Below are 20,876 nucleotides of genomic sequence, written 5' to 3'. Positions count from 1 at the left end.
TGTTTGTTTTTTTTTACAGGGATGGAAAACCTCTCCATGATCGTATCTTCTGACCATCTCACCCTCCTGTCACCACAGCTCTTCTACGAGGAAACTGGCAGTTCTGATCGAGCTTTACATTTATGGATGAGACAACCTGCACACCTCAGCTCTGTCTCCTGCTTTAATGGTACTAAAGTGCCTGAATACATCTAAAACATGAAACCAGAAATCTGAAGTCAAATACTTCCTGCTCCAATCAGGACCTGAAAATCGATACCACTCTCATGTTTGTGACCCAAGTAGGAAGCTACAGCCAAGAGATGGTTAGCTTAGCTTAGCGTAAAGACTGAAAACAAAGGGAAACTGCTAGCCTGGCTCCAAAGGTGAAAAAAAATTTGTTCAAACCAATTTGTGTTTTGAGTTTTATTGTTGGACAGAGCCAGGCTAGCAGTTTCCATCTGTTTCCAGTCTTTATGCTAAGCTAAGCTAAGCTAAGCTAAGCTGCCTCCTGGCTGTAGCTTCATATTTACCGTACAAACACAAACTCTTGGTAACTAAGCGAATAATAATCATATTTCCCAAAATGTTCCATTAAAAAGCTGCATTTTATATCATTTTTAAGTCTTTAGAATTAAAAAAAAAAGTGTGAGATGATTTGCAAAAAGCTTTAACAGCCAGAAAATGTGCAAAATTCGATCATTTAACAGAGACTGAAACACTGAAGAACACATGTAAAATCTCCTGAAGTAAAGAAAATCATTGGTATTTGAGCTTGAACACTGGTCAACACTGACAGAGGGCGCCGCCGCTCATCGACCAACGGCTGCTCAGTCAATAAGTCGGAACGTAAAAGGTAACGAAGCTTTAGTTTTTAAAACTGATTTAAGTTCAGAGCAGGACGTTAACTCCGTCATCCAACCCTTCGAAACTAAAACAAACCAGTCACATTCAGTTTTTACAAAATCACTTGTGGATGAAGTGGAAGCTCCGAATGGCCGAGAACCAACGCGTCGGTCACACTGAGCCTCTCGTGGTGAGGAGCCGGTGGTTGAGGTCCAGGACCAGGACTATGTCTGAACCCGAGACCCGTTGTTGACACACACTGGGCCTCATGCAAGAACCTCTCATACCAACAGATCTGTTCTGAAGCGACACGTACGAGTGATTTCAATGTTCGATGTTCACGTTACAGAGGAAATGCAGAGTTTTCCTTCAGAATTATAAATGTCAGAGTTTAAATAACCTACGGATACCAACTAAAATAAACTATTCTTTTGACCACATCACCATCATCATCATCAGCTGCCAATTTTTCTTTTCTTTTTATTGGCACCTTTTAGCTCAGACTCTTCTACAGTTCAGTTGCATTGAGCAGATAAAATCACCTGCTGTATAATCAGTCTGTCGTTCATCTCCACGAGCCTCACGTCCCTCTGACCTCCTCTCGACTTAAACATAGACCTTTTCTTTTTAAATCCTCTAACCCCGACACGGCTGCTGACACTGCTCCGTTCATCATGCTGATGTCCGACAGCAGGAAACATAAAACTCTGAGTGTGAAGTTCTTACTCTTTTCTCTGGCTTGAATGAACCTCAGGAGAAGGACTCAGACGTTTAAGGTGAGAACAGAAAAAGGTTCTTGCATGAGGCTCAATGTTTTCCGGTGCAGTACCATCACAGACCAGCAGGTGAGGTGAGATCAGAGAGGACAGCAGATGTGGTTTCTTTTAGAAGGGGTCAGCTACAGATGTAAAGTGGCTAAACAGTAGCACCTGATCACACCAATCACCTCTCGAGTGCCGAACACGGCGGTCAGTAATGTCCCGCGTCTTTCAATCAATAAGCCTGTATTAAAATATAATAAATACATCCACATGAGAGACATTTCCATAGAGTGTCCGTGGGAAACATTCACTGAGGTGCTCCGGGCCGGCGGCGGCCGGCGGGGAGCCTGGAAGGCAGAGCCGAGGAAAACGCTAAGAAGAGTCTGGTTGTATTTGGTCGTGTTGTCGTGTTCCTTGTTTAGTGTTTGGCTTCTTGTTATTAAAGCAACTTTGGTGAGCACGAGACGCACAAACATACACCGCGTCATCATCCTATCAGTTCACACCCCCGACCTCAGAGAGGGAATGTTGTGCCGGCGGCTACGTGTCCTCTGTGACCGTGCATGACCGTTAGCTGCTGCATTAGCACGTCCCGCCACATTCGTCAGCTTCTCGCTCTGTGCTCAACCACCGTCGGTGAAGTGGATTTTCTTTTTTTAGATGCATGTGCATTAGATAGTGTGTGTGATGTAGAAGATGAACTCCATGTCCATGGCCGTCTGCGGGACGCTCGCGCTGCCTCCGTGGATGACGGGGATCAGGGCGCTGTCCAGCTCGTTCATGTAGCGCTGAGGGAGGAGTCTGCCCGCGGAGCCGGCCTGGTACTCCACCTGAGGGCAAACACACACAGATGTACTCACCACTCCTCATTTCAACTGAACAGAAGATTCTCTAAACACTGCGCCACAAACCATATCAGCCTGCGTGGAGATGCGGAGAGAGATGGAGTTGATGCCGCTGGACGTGAGAACGGCGAGGTGAGGACTCAGAGCGCTGCAGGTGGCCAACGCCATCTCCTTCTGAAACACGCTGCAGGACGACAGCACTGAGGCGAGGCTGCAGTCAGGACTCTTCAGCTGGTAGAACACCTGGAGGGGGGGGGGGCATTAAGGTGAGGTCACACACCTCGGTCTCGTTCTTTGTTTGTGAAAAATCGAGTCATCCAGATTAAACTTTGTGAATGTGAATTGTTTTAAAATGAAAGTGTTGATACGATCATGATTTCAGAGAACAGCATATCATTATGATCGGTTACGTAATCAGAACTTTATACAAAATCTACAATAAAATAAAAGGCGGGAGAGAAAACTCACCTCAGTGCAACTGATGGTTCGACCGTCCGACTCGAACTCTGTGTCCTGCTGCATCCTGACACTGCGGACGCCATCCAGAGGTCTCCCATCAACACCACTCGTTCTGCTGCAGACCAACGTTAGTGACAAAAATCACATTATACATTCTGTAAAGTCTCAAATCAAAGCTGCTATTACAATAATAGTCTTGGCCTTCTTAAATAAATAAAGGCCATTTGCTAATAAAGAACGGTAAAAACACTGAGGACGACTGGAGCTACCTGTCCACTTAGTGTCAACAAAGACAAGATGTTCTTATTCAGTTATTTATTTCATTCTTCAATATCTTATTTATGTTGTCAGGCCTGGATGATGTTGTAATGTTGTGTGTCTGTGCTCATCATGTGTTGGTTTGTTTACTATTTTGTCCTCTGGTTACTTGCGTCATGTTTTCGTTCAATAAAAAGAAAAAGGAAAATAGTTCAGTATTCTGTCCTTTCACCCAGTGATTTCATCAGTCACGTCACACTCACCTCTCTGCTCCCATCACGTTCACAAACACTGTTTTCATTCACACATTCTAATCGTTTCTGCAGTTTCATTTTCCGCCAACGTTAAGTTTGATTAAGTCAATTAAACTGAACGCTTCCTGCAAATGTTTCAAAATAAAATCCTAACAGCACGCAAGTAAGGAAGGGATTATACACTACGCCTTTAATGTGAAATATATGCACGCTACTTTAATGTTAAAAAGTAAGAACAATAAAAAACAGTATGAGAAACAGTTTGTGAAGAGAAACCTGCTCTGTGACCATGTGAACTAAGTTACTCTCTACACAGCTGGATGTGAGTGTGCGGCCTGATAGTAGCGGCGGTCAGCGGTGGACAGATTGCGCAACAGTGTGTAAACAGAGTGCTGTTACCCCGTGTTGACGGGTGAACTCCAGTCAACCCAGCGGACGGTGACGTTTTCTCGGAGGTCCCCTCCGTCGTTCCTGCCGCAGGGGATGTGGAAGTCTGTCTGCTCCCTCAGGGCGGAGCGCAGAGACTCCATGGTCTCTGGAGGGATTTGAATCATCAGCCCATCTGACAGAGACAAAGACAGAGTCCCGTTATTCTGGTCCAACAGCAGTCAAGTACTAAAGTTAATGTGCTCGAGCTTAATTCACAGCTTTGACATGATGACGTTAAACTCAGTGTCACCTTCAACGATGCTGGACTTTGCGATGAAGCCCGAGGAGGCTTTCAGCGCTCCGTTGAACACCACAAAACTGGCCCCAGTCACTGGAACACAACACAGACCAGTTAACCATCGACAGAACACAAACACAATGTGAACGTTGTTACTGTTACTGTTACTCGGAGGAGCGAGCAGCGTCTGTAATGACTCTCACCTGTGCGGGTCTTCCCCGGCATGCTGTTGGCCTGGGTCTGATAGTTTCCCTCCTCGTTCTGCAGACACACCAGGTGAGAGTCGGCCTCCGAGCTGAAACTTGCTCCGATACTGATGACGTGCTCGTTCGACGCATTGACCACCTTCTGCATCTGTAGCACGGAGAAAATCCTGTTTTATCTCTTTTGTTCAGGCACATTAAACTCGTTAGAAAAGATAAGACGCCGCTCTCACGTCTGTACGTTACCCCAATTATTCCTGTACGGCTCACTTACGTCGTTGAAGCTACTTTTGGGAATGTCGATGTAACTGTGGCCCATCTCCATGTGGATCCTCAGGCCCTCCACGACTGACAGACTGTACTGGTAGTTCCTCAGGTCCTGTGGGCAAACAGTTCAGAGCCACTGAATCACGTCTGTAAAGTACGAAACTCAGAACAACGACAACGTGCATCTGATGCTGATCCTCCAGGCAATGATAGGAAATAGTCGTAGCACAAAAACTCATCTTCGTCTAATAGCTGCCAATTATCCAGAGAAATGCCTGGAATTTGTCAGTGGAAGTAGAGCTTGAAAAATATTTATGTGTTTCTAATTGCACTGCTCTATAATTACACAGTGGGGATGAACTGACAAACTTATTTAGACTTATTTAACTTTACTTTGACAGTCTTCTGTGCCATTTGGGAAATAACCTTATTCTAGGGAATGATTAACAGCTGACAAAACCTCCTCAGCAACTTAATTAAAACAGTCTTTAAAAAATGTGGTGCCAGTGAGATAAAGAACACAAGTCCACAGTCGTGTTTCCATCCAGATGCTGCGCAAATTTTACCAGAATTAACAGAAAGTCGGCAAAAGTAAAACATTTATGTGCGTTTCTGTCCGTCAGGTGCCATTAAACCACTGCAGAGGAAGACACAATGAGATGAGGTCATTAAAAGAGCAGCTGTTAAACTTAAAACAAACATAAACTACGTAGGAAACATCTGAAATTTCTAACATGCATTAATCTGAGGGAGATTCCAGCCTCCTCGTCATCGCTCCACGTCGATCTGAAGTTTTTCACACGCTTCTTCTCTTCTTTTATTCACTAAAACAAGTCTGTTTCCATTTGGTTCCATTGCACCAAAGTACTACGACTACTGCATGTGTTTGTGTTGTCGTACTTACAGCCAGTAAATTCATAATGGTGTGTCCCGTCTCTCGATACACAGAGTCCCGAAAACGGACACTCGTCAATGTAGTGGGATAAACTGTAAAAGAGAGAAAAGATTGAATTAGTTATCACCACATGCATTAGTTAGCACCAAATGCAATTTGCATTTACAGATTATGTTTCTCTTTAAATAATTTGGGGCAAAATAATTTTTAGGCGTGCTACTAATAATTATTTTATTATCTGACAATTATTTTCTCAATTTAACAATCATTTGATTTATGACATGTCAACAAATATAGATTTTTTTTGCAATAATAATTTCTTAAAGTCCAAACCTAAAGATATTCAGTTTATTATCACATAAAATGAGGTTTGGCATTTTAGCATGAAAAATTACTTAAACAATTAATCAATTACAAAAAATATTTTCAGATTAGACGTAGGAATAAACAGCTGTTGTTGGAAAATCCAGTTATACTGCATAACATGCCCCAAAACAAATTTAAAAATGAAAACTGAAATAGACAAACAACAATAACTTAATCAACTCATCGTCTCAGCTTTAAGACTTTCAGACAAATATCTGACAAAAACATTAAAGCTCAGACAGACACACACCACTGTATTCAGCTCCAAGCCGTAGAAGCAGCCTGAGGGGAAAGACTTTGGCCCAGGGAACCTCCAGCTTCTGGATGAGCAGGCCGAACAGGAACGGCTGCGAGGGGAGAGTGAGGCCATCTAGAGGCTGACAGGTGTGAGTGAAGAACAGCATCCCGGCGTGATCCTTACTGCCCAGGAAGCTGCTTGTGAACGTCACGTTGTCCAGCTCCTCCAAAAACTTCCCTGTGACAGAGAGTGATGACTCTGAAGTCTTTGTTTTTTTTTAACGAGTAAAACATTCTGTTAACGAGGTGAAGAAAAGTCCTGGAGAGTAGGTGCTGCTTACCTTTCTGTGCATCTTGGTAAATGGTGAGATAGAGAGTGAAGAGATCTTTTGGAAGAGTTTTTTCTTCCGGCAAACACTCCAACAAAAACACCAACTCCCTCTGTCCCAGAGCCTGCAGACCGTTAGAGCCAAAACACCAGCACTGCCGACCGGCGTCTGACGGAGGAAACAAAGACACAGAGTTGATCCCCCGTCATTCTCTTTTCTATCTGATAAACACATCCACAGAAAAACTAGAGTTGAGGATCTGAGATCATGTTTTACTCACATGTCACCAGTTTGACGTTGATTAGCAGGTTTGCGTTCAGAACAAATGTCAGAGGTCGGGGTCCTCCTTCCTCTAATAGGTGCAGGATCTGGCAGGGGGCGGGACTTTCCTCCACCAACACATCTAAAACAGGAAACAGCAGACAGGTGGCATGACGGGTTATTTTCTATAATCACATTGTTGGTATCATCCAACAGTTTAGGTGATGCCTTTTGTTATTGCTGGATGTTCACTTAGTCATTTTTGCACAGATCAAAGTTGAAGGTATAAAGATGGAGACACCTGGACTGATTATTAACAGCTGTACAGGGTTTTCTGTCTCACACCTTCAGGGGGAAATGAGTTTATAGACTGTTCTGAATCTGATTTACAGTCTGTGTATATGAAACTTTGTGCTGTGGCCTTTACTTTAATGTGACAGCATTAAATTCAGACTGTGCTCAAAGTGTTACAGAAATTTCACATGTGACCTTATAAGTTTCTATAAAATTGTCTCGGATGATTTTCATTCAGACGTGAGACTAATGTGTAAACCTGCCAACACGTTAAGATAAAAGGTAAACATCTGGCCTCAGAACTGTCAAACATCTGCATCTTCTAGAGCAGATGACTTTCTCCAAAATGGTTTATTATTCAGCCAATGAGACAAACGATCTTTCATAATTATTGTATGTTACACCTGATTTTGTTTTAAATTAGGCACCTTGACTTACAGATCATCCCATGACCTCATATCTGTTTGTTCTTTTTTTCCCCTGTTTATTATTTATTTATCCCTGCTCTGACAAATGTTCATAAATTAAAGGATTAAGAAAAGTTCGTGTCTGAAAGGAAATCATGCAAACACACTGAAGTGAACACAAACCTCCTGCATCGTCCTCGCCCGTGGTGATGAGCAGAGGAGGGAGCTCATCCTCGTTGTCTGGCAGCAGAGTGGGAACCCTCTTAACTGAAGAGCCGAGTCCAGAGAGCAGAGCGTAATCCCAGGGTCCGGACACCGGAGGTCGAACCACCTCTGCAGAGGCCTCGGGGGTCGGGGAACCACCCACTCCGACCTCTGACCCCGCTGGGCCAGGCTGAAATGAGAGGGTCGGTCACTGTGGTTCATAATCACATTAAAGCCACTTTGACTCGACCCAACTCTTTCAAAATAAAGTCACTAGCTAGAGATAAACAGTGATTGAAACTTTGGTGGACAAGTTGTAAAAAGTGAGAGTCTAGTGTTTCCCTGCAGCTCGGCTGCGTGGATGATGCTCCCGTGTCTTACTGTGGTTTGATCTGGACTGACGGCGCTGAACTCCTGGGAGCTCCTGCGGCTCGTCACCGACAGCTTGGTCGTGTCCGCCACCTCTCCGTTGGGCAGGATGCCATCGGCGAACCACACGCGCTTCTGCTCGCGAGGACAACCTGACAACACACGGACAGCGGACGTGCTTTTCAAGGGCGCTGCTCAGGAGAACAAACTAAACTACAAAGTACAGACTGTGTACGGTATATAAGAGTGATCATACTGTCGTTGTTTGGGTGTTTGAGAACGGACACAGGCACCATGACGGTGGGTGGAGGTGAGTTTAGAGTGCCGGCAGCACGAGCCTGCTGCAAAGGGGGGATGGTGCTGCAGTACTCAGATGGGACGTTGGGATTTGGGCTGGGACCTGTAGGACTCATCATCCGCTCCAGGGCCTGGGCTACAAGGAGATAGAGGTGTGTTAATTTTAATCTGACTCAAATATCAGTCCCAGTGCTGGTTCTCTCCACGTGACTGATTTTTAGGAGCCATGCTGGTGGCACGGATCTCAGGAGGGCCATGTCAGCTGATCGGTCAGAAGACGTTCAAGGACCTTCAGATGATGAAGCCTCTGACTTTTACTCCAATGCCAGCTTCAGGTTCACATTGTTTTGTTTTTTTGTTTGTTTGTTTTTTAGCAAAATATCTCAACAACTACTGGATAGATTGCCAGGAAATTTGGTGCAGATATTCATCCACCAGCTGGTCAATGTTTTCACTCATCCTGTAAATTATCTCTACTGGATGGATTGGCACAAAATTGTGTATCAATGCAGACATTCATGGTTCCCAGATGATGTATCCTACTGATCTCGGTGATCCTGACTTTTCCTCTGGTGTCGGTTAGAGGTTGACGTTTATGGGTTTTAGTGAAATATCTCAACAACTACGGGAAGAGGTGGCACGACATTTAGTTCACACATTCACTCAGGACGAACTGTAGCGGCTCTAGTGATGCGTTTCATCTTGCGCCATCATTAGGGCAAAATAGTTATTTGACCGAACACCTCCCAAACAAATAAAATTCCCATCATCCTTAGCTGTACTTTGTGTTTAGTGCTAATAAGAAACCTTTGCATGCCGACAACTTAACAGTAAATTACCTGCTCAGCATCAGCATGTGGGCACTGTAACTGGGAGCATGTTAGCATGCTGATGTTAGCATTTAGCTAAAAACACCACGTGTATAAAAGCAGTTTCACAGCACTGCTAGCATCTCTTAGTCTGTTTTAGCAGTTGTTGTTAAATAAATCTTTGCTGCATGTTTAAATTTAAGTGTACAGATTAAATAATGATGGTTTGTTGTCTCACACTGTGTAAACTGCTGAGGAGAGAAACTAAACTCTTTACTAAAACAAATGAACAATGCTGCTTCTGTCAGATGTTTATGAAAAACATTAGGCAAGCGTTTGCTAATATGTTAGCCGTAAACAACTTGATAAATTGTTGTAGCAGCCGATATGACGTCCTGCTGCTGTGAGGTCCTTATAAAATCTACTTCCTGCCCTCTAGTGGTGAAAATAGCTTAATGCAGCACACTGGTATAAACAGTACTACAGTACACAGGACCCATTAGATATTATTCCTCAGGCCCCTTCCATACAAACTGTTTGTTTTTAAAAGTTCTCTGGTGTCAATGTGACAAAGCTGTTGAAAATAAATAACTTCATATGTCTTTAAACAACAGATGTGATGAGATATAAGATATAAAGTGGAGTGTTTTTGTTTTTCATTGTCTACAGGGAGCAGGTGATGACGCGTTGATGTCACTGATACTAGAAATTAACACAGACAGACGGGTGAAGAAGTTTGTTTATGTTTATGTTAGTATGATCGTGTGGGTGATGGCGGTGGTGGGTATCGGAGAGCTGACAGAAAACTATGACAGTCGCTGAAGCAGCTGATGACGAGGATGATATGTTTGTGCCATGTGATCAGATATCTGCTCAGTCAGTTTAGAAACAACTGATCACTGGTCACAACAGTATTGATTACTGGGAACTGCCAGTCATTAAGCAATAACAGCAACCGTTCCCAAATCTAACACTATATAATATTGCAGCACATTCGCCGCATCGTGATTATCTTATAGACACATTTAAACATTTGAATTAAATCTGTGTCGAAGCTTGTTGAAAAGTGAAGAGTGCAGACGAAGGAAAGTTACTGCAAACAGAACAGACATGAGTTATTATTTCCAGGAAAGCTGGTGACGACTGAAAGGCTCTCTCGGTGCCTTCCGGTTGCACTCCCATAAAATGCTGATGTGGCACCCGTCTGCATTATATTGATTAAGCATCATAGACCTTTATCGATCTGGTGTGTACTGACAACAACTACAATGTGGCTTACAGAAGCACAGGAGCACAGCGACAGCAGGAGGGAAGGAAGCACACCGCAAAGACATTACGAGAATTCAGACCCTTGTTAATGGGGGGAAAAATAAAGTCTCGTCAGTCACACAGCATCGCCGTGAGGAGAGCTGTTTCACCTTGTTCTGCGAGGAAAGGATGACAAGGCACAAAAAGTCATCCAGGGCTCGAGGCAAATTACTTCAAGAACAAGTAAAAATACATTAATAACCTCAATTTACATGAAGCACTAAAAGACACAAATACTCCTCTTTAAAAACGGTAAAAACGGTGATTCACATGTTCTGCACTGAGTATAAACACTACAACAAACCAGCAAAACACAGTCGCAACACAACAACAACAACCGTCTACTTATTAACAAGTCGATCGCATCTTACCTTGTCCTCATTATCCCCTCTGCTAAAACTCCACCAGTCCGAATCATCACAAGTCTCAGTCTGACTTTACAGACACTCGCATCACAGCTCTACTGAAGCTGCTCCTCGCTTATCTCCATGAGTCTACGTCTGTTGTTAGCCGTGATAGCCTGTTAGCTTTGAGCTGGGGTGTGTGCGGTGCGCCTCACGTACTGATATGAGAGATGGAGAGCAGAGAGACGAGAGGGAGGGAGGGAGGGAGGGAAGGAAGGAAGGAGGTGACGGAGAGGAGAGAAGGATCGCATCACACCCGCTCGAGCATCCGCCGGCCACGAAAAAGTGGATCACCTCTAGCTTCTTAATTTAGACGTGAGTGTGAGCATCACATGTCTACTGCGTTAGGCGGTTTCCTGTATCACACACACAATCAAGGACAAATGCCAGTGTCCTGCTATAACTCTCCTCCCTCTCCTCCTGCCCTCTCCATCCATCTCCCCCCTCCCGTCTCCCTCTCCATGTCCATGCTGCAGTCTTTAACCATAAAAAGGTGCCTCTCTTGCCTTTTATCATCAGAGACTTAAACCACAGAAATAAAAACAACAGACATCTTATTTGACATATTTTTAAACTAACATGCTGTTTATGGAAGTGAAAAGACAATTCTTCATTTGTTTAAATGTTTAACAGATGTTCAGAGGGACATGAGAGACAAAGCCCCTGAGCCATTTTGTACAGAACATTTTTTTGTTTTGTGCCTTAAATATTCATCAGCTGCATAATGGAAATGTTTGTGTGAAGTTACGTTAAGTTTTAATGGCTACTAGTGAATTCAGTCTGTTTTAAAGGAGCCATTTGTAAGTTTTGCTATTGCTACATAGCTAACATTAGCATTAACAGCTGTTTACTTATCAGTTTTACCAAGAGCTTCAGGCATCGTTGCATTTTAAACACGAGGATATAATACGTCCTCTGAGCAGCTACATCTTCACGGCAGACTGGACGCTACAGTGACTCGGTATCGGAAAGTGACCAGGGTTAGCTGGTTCGCATGCTATCTTCAGTAGAAGAGAAGAAGTGATAGAGATAGAAGGGAAAAAAAGATGGAGACAGCTCTTGGTGAGTAAATAAATGAAGTTTGACGCTGAACTCACAATGTTTCTTGGTAAGTAAACAGTTGTTGATGCTAACATTAGCTATGTAGCAATAGCAAAACTTACAAATACCTCCTTTGAGTTTTAAAGTTTCCTGAGGGGGAATGAAAAGCTCAAACTAGTAGCACCCTGTTAAACTGAGTTAAATTCACCACCATACAGAAACTTTACAACCTAGACAAATGTAAAATGTTAAAGCTGCTAAAATAATATTTCTTTTGGCTACTTGGGAGTTTTGAATCCACACTGAACACAACATTGATATATCATCAGTTCATAAAGTTGTTACAGCAAATCTATTAGCAAACAGCTACATTAATTAGCATTAATTTGGAGTCTTGAGTGTGTCCACCTTCTGTCTTGATGGTGCTGGACAGGAAGTGTACAGTGTTGTTAACAGAGCTTTTTGTGCAGGAAAACAGCTGCTGCAGGGAACAACGTTGATGAGAGACTGAGCCAAAATGGTAAAATTGCGGGCTGTAAAATCAAAACAAGGAGTTTAAAGATGTCAAAATACTCTTGAGGAGCGGGTGGTAAATCTCTGTGGCTCTTTAGACTCAACAGCTTTCACTTCACACAGTGTCACTGGATCTACTGTTGATATGAAAATATTGATTACTGCAGCTTTAAAGTGTCATGTATATTGATTTAACACATGTTCTCAATCAATTAGTGCGTCCAACAAAAAAGCTTTTCTGTATACACTGACAAAACACTTGCTTTACTGATCTACCTGATCCTCCACTTTGAAACCTGTTTGTTACTTGTGTTTACACACTCATGATCCTCTATTAGCAAGCAAAACAAAAAGGAGGGACATGCTCTACGTCTACAATGGAGGCAAATAAATAAAATTGCGTACAGCCAATCACCTGTGAACTCTCAGGTTTTTAGCATAAAGAAATTATAATATTTAAATCTCAGTCCTCTGACGTTATGAGCATACACAACAGTTTTATTTGTCAAGAGTTTGAGACTGATGAACTGAACTCCAGTGAAAAGAGTAAAGCTTCACCACTGTCTGTTGAAATGATTATCAGCAATCAAACAACTCCTGAACGACGACGCCCCTCAGACAACAATCACACCGAGATGCTCAGATATTTTCCTTTAAGAATACCGAAACCAAACTTGGGTGTCAGCTTGGAACTAGTATTGTCAGTATTTTCAGTATGTGTCAGTAGAGATGTGTGGAAGTGAAACTACAGTGCCTGAGCCAGATCTCGAATCAGACCAAACTCGGGCCTTACCTCGGTGTATGCTGTCAAAGCAGATGACACACACGCGAGCCTCCTTCTCCAGGTACTTCAGCTTACACTTCCTGTTGCAGCACACGGCACAGTAAACCTGCCACAGAGGAGAGAGGATGAAAGAGACGTGGACAGTAAATCTTCACACCTAGGAACAAGGGCACAACAATACACAGTACATCTAAGCATGTTTATCTATCTAGCTGTTTAAGTAGCTGTGGTCGTGCTGTGAACAATAGCACATCCTACACAGTCCTCTCTAATGCTGCTTTTAATCACTGGCCCTTAAAGGACTTAGCTCCAGCTTTAGGACACACGGCTCAGTGGAGATCTATAGAAGAGCTGGAAAAAGAACTGCTGACTCACGCTCTTTGCTTCCATGAGTCCACCATGCTATATTTGGTCCTGGGATGTAATCTGTTTTATTTAACGGACGATTCATAAGAACTTCCGCTTTAATTTCCAGTGTTTTCCAATTTTTTTTTTATAAAACTTTACAATAAGTAGAAAAAAATGAATAATTATGTAAAACAAGCACATAATGGAAAATCATTTTTATAAACAACATGAAGGCTCTTAAAAACAACTGCAAATGCTTCACCCAGAGGATTAATCAATTGGTCGATTGACAAAATTAATCAGCAACTATTTTAATGATTGAATTGTTTAATTTCAGTAATTTTTCAAGCAAAAATGCCAAAAAAGTCTTTAATTACAGCTTCTCAAATACAAGGATTTGCTGGTCTCACATTACTGTCACCTCTCACATATCATAATGGGCATTTTCACTGTTTTCTGATGTTTTAAAGAACAAATTATTAATTGAAAGAAGCCAAAATACCAAAAATACATTGGTTCCAGCTTCTCAAATGTTAATGTTTGGTGGCCATCTTTGTCTTCTAGGATAACAAACTGAATATCTTTAGTTTTTGGATTGTTTTCAGAGAAAACAAGCAATATGAGCATGTGCCCTTAGGCTCTGAAAACCATCACAAAAACAGAAGAAGGATCACAGATGAACTGAATTCACAGCTGCCCAGAGATGTCAGCGGAAGCGGCTTTCAAAATAATGGATTCAATGAAATGTATATGCTGATTAACATACCTTCCCACAGGCTCGACAGTGATGCCGCCTCTTGGTGAAAGTGAACCTCTGGTAGCAGTTCATACAGTTGGGGGCTTCAGAGTCCGGCACCCAGGCGGGCTGCCTGCTCCCCAGCTCCTCCACTCCCTCTCTCTTCCAGTTCACTGGCCTGGCTCCCTCTGTGGGTGACTCCCCAGGGTAAGGTGGAGGTTCTGAGAGTTCGTCGTACCCCACACTGTAATCCTGGTGCTCCTGAGTGGCGTATATAGGGCTGGAATCCCTGATGTTGGAATGCTCCTCTGTAAGACTTGGGCTTACGGGTGAACTCTCTCCATCCTCTGCTGAACTTGGCCCTTTTGAAAAACCACCGAGAGCCTGAGGCTGCTCCCCTCGTCCTCCTTCTTCTTCTTCCCCTGCCGGCGGAGATCTTGCAGTTTGGCAGTGTAGCTGTTTCGGTCTTGCGCCTCCATAGGAGGGCTGCTGATCGGGGCTACTGCTGTGCTGGGACTGGAAAGTGCTGCTGGTCAGAGAATGGCTGACACCAGAGGAGAGCTGTGGCTCCTCTTGGCAAGGTCCGCAAGAGTCCTGTGATTGTGATGGAGCACCAGGGTTAAAACTTCCTTCCACACACACAGTCATTGTTCTGTCACTTTCTGGAGAAGCCAGACCCTCCAGCTCTTCCCGTCTACCCCGACCACAGCTTCTCAGTTCCTCTTCCACAAGCCTGTCCTCTAGATCCCCATTTGATTCAGAGAGACTTTCAGGTTGCGTGCAATCTCCAGAAACGCTGCAGTCAGAGACGCCTCTGCCCTGCTCTGCTTCAGTGTGCGCCTGCAGGAATGCATCTAACTCTTCGTCAGTAACCAGCAGCTCAGCCTGGTCGCTCTCAGGCAGATAATCGAAGCCAAACTCAGGAGGATCAACTGGACTGGGTTCTGATTGATCATTGGAGGTCTGGTCCACAAAAGGGACGGCAGAGGCAGGTTCAAGAGAGACGTGCTGCCCCTCTGGTGACGGCCTGTCCTCTGCGACCTGCTGGGACATAGACACAGGTTCCCTCAAACAGGATCTCTCCTCCCTGCCCTCCAGCGCCGACAGGGAGTCTGCCTCTGTGTTCTCGGACACGTCTGCCTCATCACACTGATCTGAAGCTTGTCTCGACTCATCTCCTGTGGTCTTTGGTTTCACCAGAGCTCCACACATGGACACAGCTATGGGCAGGCACGATAAGCCCACTGGCTCACCTGCAGGAGACTCTGCCTCACCTTTATCTGAGGCTTCTTGTGACTCGTCCTCTTTATTCACTGAGGTTGTTGTTGTTGTTGTTATTGTTGCTTCTTTAATGCTCTCAGCGTCCTCTGGTTCACAGAGGCCTAAAGAGTTCTCCACCACTTGGTTTGTACAGGCCACTTCCTCACAGTCCCTCTGCTCTCCGTCAGCTGAGTCAGTGGTCCTCTGTGACGGTGAATCATCTGTAGACTCACAGCCCCTCTCCACCGCTGCAGGGAGAATGACGTCCAGCAGACTGAGTGATGCAGAATATCCAGCGGCCTGCTCATGGGAGTCAAGACTCAGCAGCTCGTCTTTCCCTGCAGACGCTTGCTCTTCCTTAGTGTCTCTACAGCCAACGCTTTGGCTTTGACCAACCCCCCCTTGCTGCTCCGTGACCACGGGGCTGTCAAAGTCCACAAGCAGCGCCTCCTCCTCCTGCATTTGCTTCTCCACCACATCCAGCTCGCTGAAAGCGTCATGGCTGTTGGCCCTGACCAGGATGGCCGAGCTCGTGTCATTCACAAGGTCACAGACCGGCTTCAGAGCTCGGTCGGGGCAGGGGGGGGCAGAGCTTTTGGCTGGTCCGCGATCCACAGAGGAGAGAAGGTCCACTCCGGTGAGAGGCTGACCTTTGACCTCTCGGTCATCGGTGCTGCGGTTGTGACTGCCGGAGCGGTCGGGGCAGCTAGTGGCAGAACCATAGTGAAGAGAGTTGAGGTCAGGGAGGCTTGGAGGAACAGTGGACGCCTCTGAGGACAAACACTGAGAGCCCAGGGAGGAGAAGGGGTACACAGAGGGCTTCAGGAAAACAGACGTGGAATCAAGTTCCTCTGTAAGCAAGAAAAAAACTGATGAGTTTAAAAAATGAATTAAATTCAGATTCACAAAGATCATAAACTATGATCAAACTATAGTTCTGCTTTTACCAGATTAACACAACTTCCAGATTTTTATTTCTTTTTCAACCCATTTTACAAGATTTAGAAAAATGCATAAAGCGTAATTATCTTATTGAGCTGAAACAAATAGACAATTTATGACCGAGGGCTTGTTTGACAAAAAATATCAACTATTTTTATAATAATCGTGCAAGTCAGTTTTTAGATGTCCAGAGTTTACCATTCCCACATTCCCTCATCTGCAAATCCTGCTATCATGTGAATTTGCCCTTGAGGATCAATAAAGTCTCATCTCTCTGGTTTTTGAATTGTTGGTTGGACAAAACAGAAGATTTGATATTAAACATATTGATCAGACAAATCAATTACATTGTAAACACAATAAACAGATTAAACATTAACAAAAATAATCACTGTCATTGGTTGGTTACCTGTATTCAGCTCGAAGTCATCGAGCAGTTTGTCTAGATCACATACAGCTGCCTTGAAGAAGCTGTCCATGCTGGGCTAAAACAAAAGGGCCTTCAATCCCCTTCAATTCCTAGAAAGAAAAAAAAAAAGACATGTTGTAATACTGGAAAAAGAAAGTAAAATGTCAAACACCATGAACTTACAGACTCATATCTTTGCTCTTTAAGGCGGTACTGTAAATATTCTCTTGAAGAGCAAGAATCTAGGTCAGCTGTTGATACATTAACTCACTGTGACTTTCTCGTTTACTCACATGTAGCAAAGCGTAACAGCTCTAAGGGTTAATGCAAACAACAACACAAAGTCAAACATGACAAAATATAGCAACAGTAAAGCAGCAAATATATGAATGTGACCACGACAATCATTCAGGCTTAGTTACTGAAGCAGGAGTTTGTGTCAGCAGTTTCGTTTTTCGCCCACATGATCAGAATTCATGATCAGAGCCTGCGGGACATCGACCACGCCTTAACACAGTCTAAATATTTACTATGTCAGGTAAGGAGTAGTTTGACAATGACACAGAGGTCCATAACAATGACTTAACATAACATAATAAAGCTCATTAAACTCTGTGTTTTCTCATACAGGTAAACAATGATGTCAGATAGAGGAGGTTTATGATGGAGATGAAATCATTAGTCAACAGAAAGAATGAACTATTTTGTCAAAAATGCCAAACAGTGTCTGATTCCAGCTTCTCTGATGAGAGGATTTAATACCTTTCTTTGTCATACACTATTGTAAATTGATTATATTTGGGTTTTGGACTAATCGTTGAATAAAACAACACATTAACAGATGTCACCCTTGACTCTGCAAAGCTGCGATGAGCATTTTTTCACTAGATTAAACTAAACAATTATTGCCAGATTAATCGATAATGAAAATAACTGCTGCAAACTTATCTAATGCAAAACAAAATTGTGAGGCTTTCTTGTTACCCAGCTGGAAATGTACAAGCTTACAAAATGATATTATTTACCTGTTATGTAACCAGGAAAGGCCAGGAAAATACTTTTAAACTATAGCATGATATTGTATTACGCTAGCTGCTACATTCACTATCAAGTGTCGGATAATAGCGACTATACTGAATCTGATACATCACCCTGCTCTTTTCAAGAAAAAAAATCTAGTCTTTATAATAATATTAGTATGATATTCACATTTTGCAAAACATCCCTAAGTGTGCACAGACGTCTACAAGCCCTTCTGCATAATTCTCAATAATTAGCTGAATATTCTGAAATGCAAAAGCTGACAAAATAACACGATTTGAAGAACACAAGCTGTCTGGCTTTAAATAGAGTATACAACCTGCGTAGAGAAGGGTCCATCACCATTATCCTCACACAGACCAGTTTCACAGTAAACACACCGTGTTGCATCATGTGATTTTATCCTATCGTCACTCAACACATATGTATTAGTGATTAATGTCAACACTAAATAATTAAGTTTCTTCTGTTTGGTGGGAAAATGGTTTATACTTCGATTATTAAGGTTTTTACTTGCAAATGACACAACTGTTTAATTCTGTATAATCTGCAGCACAATTTTGTTTAGTTTTCAAAAAAAAGTTGAGGGTTTTTCCACTGAGGCTTGAACACTACCACCTGGGGGCAATGTCATGACTTTCCTTCTCCATGTTGCGCAGGAGACACACTGTCTAATTTCAGATGGCCCGCAGCTCTTTGGCTGAGCAAGCTACAGAAAGCTCAAAACAACTGAGAATCAACTTTGACCAGAGGGAAATATTAACATCTATGTTATGGCACCTCATGACTGGGAGAACAATGTGATACATACGTCATAGATGTCCTGAACTCAACCTCTGTGCAACAGCACAAGGAAGAAACCTGCACAAGCGACTCACAGTAAGAGAGATGTGTGTAATGGTAATGTGGTGTTGTGGCTCAGTGGGTCTCGGACAACATGGTGCCTGCAATAACACACAAAGCTCATACAACAACAAACCACACGGTGCTTCAAGTGTGTGGAAGTGCAAACTGATAAAACTATCACTCCCACTAAATTCAGCTTCAACCTCAGCGTCAATAATAAACACAGCAGCACCCCATTATACAGCACTTCTGCATGATACTGATCATCCCACAATAAGAAATGATAAACCAAATTCTCCTCTCTAACTCTGCCTCACTTCTTCTCTCCTAAACTTAAGCTCCATGGATCGAAATAAACTTCAATAAAATCTCAAATATGCCTTTAAAAAATCGGAACAGATTAATATTACTGGGAATGAAAACAGGTCATTTTGAAAGAAAGCAAATCGCTAGCATAGTTAAAAATAACTGCTGGCAAACATCAAATACTTTCTAAAAATTAACTGCCTAAAAAAAATCTGATGTCAGAATATTTTTAAAGCATTTTAATCAGATGACTGATCTAACTGTTTTCTTGCAATTAATGTAATTAAAACACCTCCTACAAATGCTTGTTTCTCCAGACAACTTAATGCATCACTTTGTTCCTGTATACCTGAGTAGCAGAAGGAGGAAGTATTGTAGCCTTTACACAGAAATCAGCTGATGTAGACCCCAACAAAAGAGGAAGCAGGCTGTAGTGACTCCTCACCACAAAGGACACTAAAGACAGCTATGACTGTAGACACACCTGCTTTTTCCACAAGTCTGTGTGCTGATGATGTATAGATTTAGCAAATAACTTCAGAAACCGCCCTCCCTGCTTCTCTGCATTGCTGGTTACCATGCAGACTAAATATGGGTGGGAATGAGGAAGTCATTCGGTTAACCATCACAGTAAAATAGGCACATCCATGGATTTGAAGTAAACACAAAATTAGGAAGTAGCTCTCTAACTTTATTTATTATTTTTCTTTGTGATCAACATTTTTATTTCATTAATTGGTGGCTCCATCCGACCTACCCCTTATACCCCACACCTACACCTCTTGGCTGCAGATAAGCAGGAAAAAAAAACAACTGCCTTAGCTTCCCTAGATTTACAACATGTAGCACATAGTAGTTGCCTACTGTTTCTGAATTTACCAGGTCTGAGAGGTCTTTATAAAGTAACAGCTTCAACTGAAATTTTCAATCACATACCCTACACTCCAAACAATCTTATGTTAAGGTCAGGTAGGATCTGGAAATGTATTTCTAGGAGTGAAGAAGCTGTAAAGCTACTGAGCTAAATGTGGAAAAGAAGACTAAATATGGAGGTGAGGTGTTATGGTAACAGTTTCATCACTCACCACCAGCTCCGCTGTCACATTTATCGAAATGTGTGAACCTATTTAAATACTATGAGGTCACCATAGTGAATACCAACTATCAACATACAGTGTAGATGTTTACAACTGCAGTCACAGAACCTGACAGGTCACGGATATCACCGTTACACCCGATAGCAATCATATCAACGCAGAGCTGCGTATCATTAATAAAATTAACACATTCAAATGCCATTTAAAGAGCGTTTTGCTTAATGTTCAGATTTCACAAGAAAACCCACATCACAAAAAGGTAGCTTGGCTGACATTTTTTAGCATGATGGTGAATTGTTGTTCACTCTGTGCCGTTTTAAAACCTTTATTAAATTAGCAAACAAGCTAACTAACCTGGATAGCCCAACGGTAAGCTAATGATACAAATGAAACCGTTGACGTTAGCAGGCAACGTTAGCAACTAGCATTTTAACCATAGTAAACACTACACACGACAAACTACTAATAACACTGCCCGTTGTTTGTCACCTTGTATGAACGTGATAAACCTGATGCAGGTGTAGCTAAACTTAGCCTGTTAGTTATTATTGAACCCCGGCTAACCCAGCTAGCTCACTGTGGGTTAACCTGGTTTGTTTCTGATTCTCTTACCAGCACCGTTTTTAATCCATAGCCCCGACGTTGTCTTCAACAACAACGTTCATCTTCCGTTTCAAAACAGGAACAAACGTGGCCGGTATCGTCGTCTCATTCTCCAAGAAGACAGTTAAAGTTGCCGGGGAAGCTAGCTCTTGGATTAGTTTTACTGGAGACTCAAACGGCCATCTTGAGCTGGGCTGTCGGGGAGGTCACGGGCTGTGCTCAGACCGTTTG

General features: G+C 42.9%; 1 protein-coding gene across 2 annotated transcripts; it reads right to left on the bottom strand.

Moving 5' to 3' along the window:
• Positions 1–564: 564 nt before the first annotated feature.
• LOC111217815 (zinc finger FYVE domain-containing protein 16-like) lies at positions 565–20,720 on the bottom strand. 2 transcript variants are annotated; one of them, XM_022739793.1, is made up of 18 exons: positions 20,655–20,720; positions 16,753–16,862; positions 14,172–16,252; positions 13,067–13,163; positions 8,158–8,334; positions 7,914–8,053; positions 7,512–7,722; positions 6,647–6,769; positions 6,379–6,534; positions 6,051–6,275; positions 5,444–5,526; positions 4,547–4,651; positions 4,273–4,423; positions 4,082–4,162; positions 3,802–3,964; positions 2,900–3,005; positions 2,498–2,674; positions 565–2,416 (listed from the first exon to the last, which is right to left on the bottom strand). In XM_022739793.1, exons 2-18 carry the CDS (start codon positions 16,820–16,822, stop codon positions 2,258–2,260), a joined length of 4,305 nt encoding a protein of 1,434 aa, XP_022595514.1. In that variant the 5' UTR covers positions 16,823–16,862; positions 20,655–20,720; the 3' UTR covers positions 565–2,257. The 2 variants fall into 2 exon arrangements, with proteins under 2 accessions (XP_022595514.1, XP_022595515.1); XM_022739794.1 differs by lacking the exon at positions 8,158–8,334.
• Between the last annotated feature and the right edge of the window lie 156 nt (positions 20,721–20,876).

This window comes from Seriola dumerili, unplaced genomic scaffold, assembly GCF_002260705.1.
Source record: "Seriola dumerili isolate Sdu_G_001 unplaced genomic scaffold, Sdu_1.0 BDQW01000047.1, whole genome shotgun sequence".
Lineage (NCBI taxonomy): Eukaryota > Metazoa > Chordata > Actinopteri > Carangiformes > Carangidae > Seriola > Seriola dumerili.
This window is presented reverse-complemented; position numbering and strand designations above follow the sequence as displayed.

Coding starts and splice junctions, on each gene's coding strand:
- LOC111217815 (XM_022739793.1), bottom strand. CDS start 16,822: ATGGACAGCTTCTTCAAGGCAGCTGTATGTGATCTAGACAAACTGCTC. Junction 13,164..14,171: donor ACTGTCGAGCCTGTGGGAAG/GTATGTTAATCA, acceptor CCTCTGTGGCAG/GTTTACTGTGCCGTGTGCTG. Junction 7,723..7,913: donor TCAGTCCAGATCAAACCACA/GTAAGACACGGG, acceptor CTCTCATTTCAG/CCTGGCCCAGCGGGGTCAGA.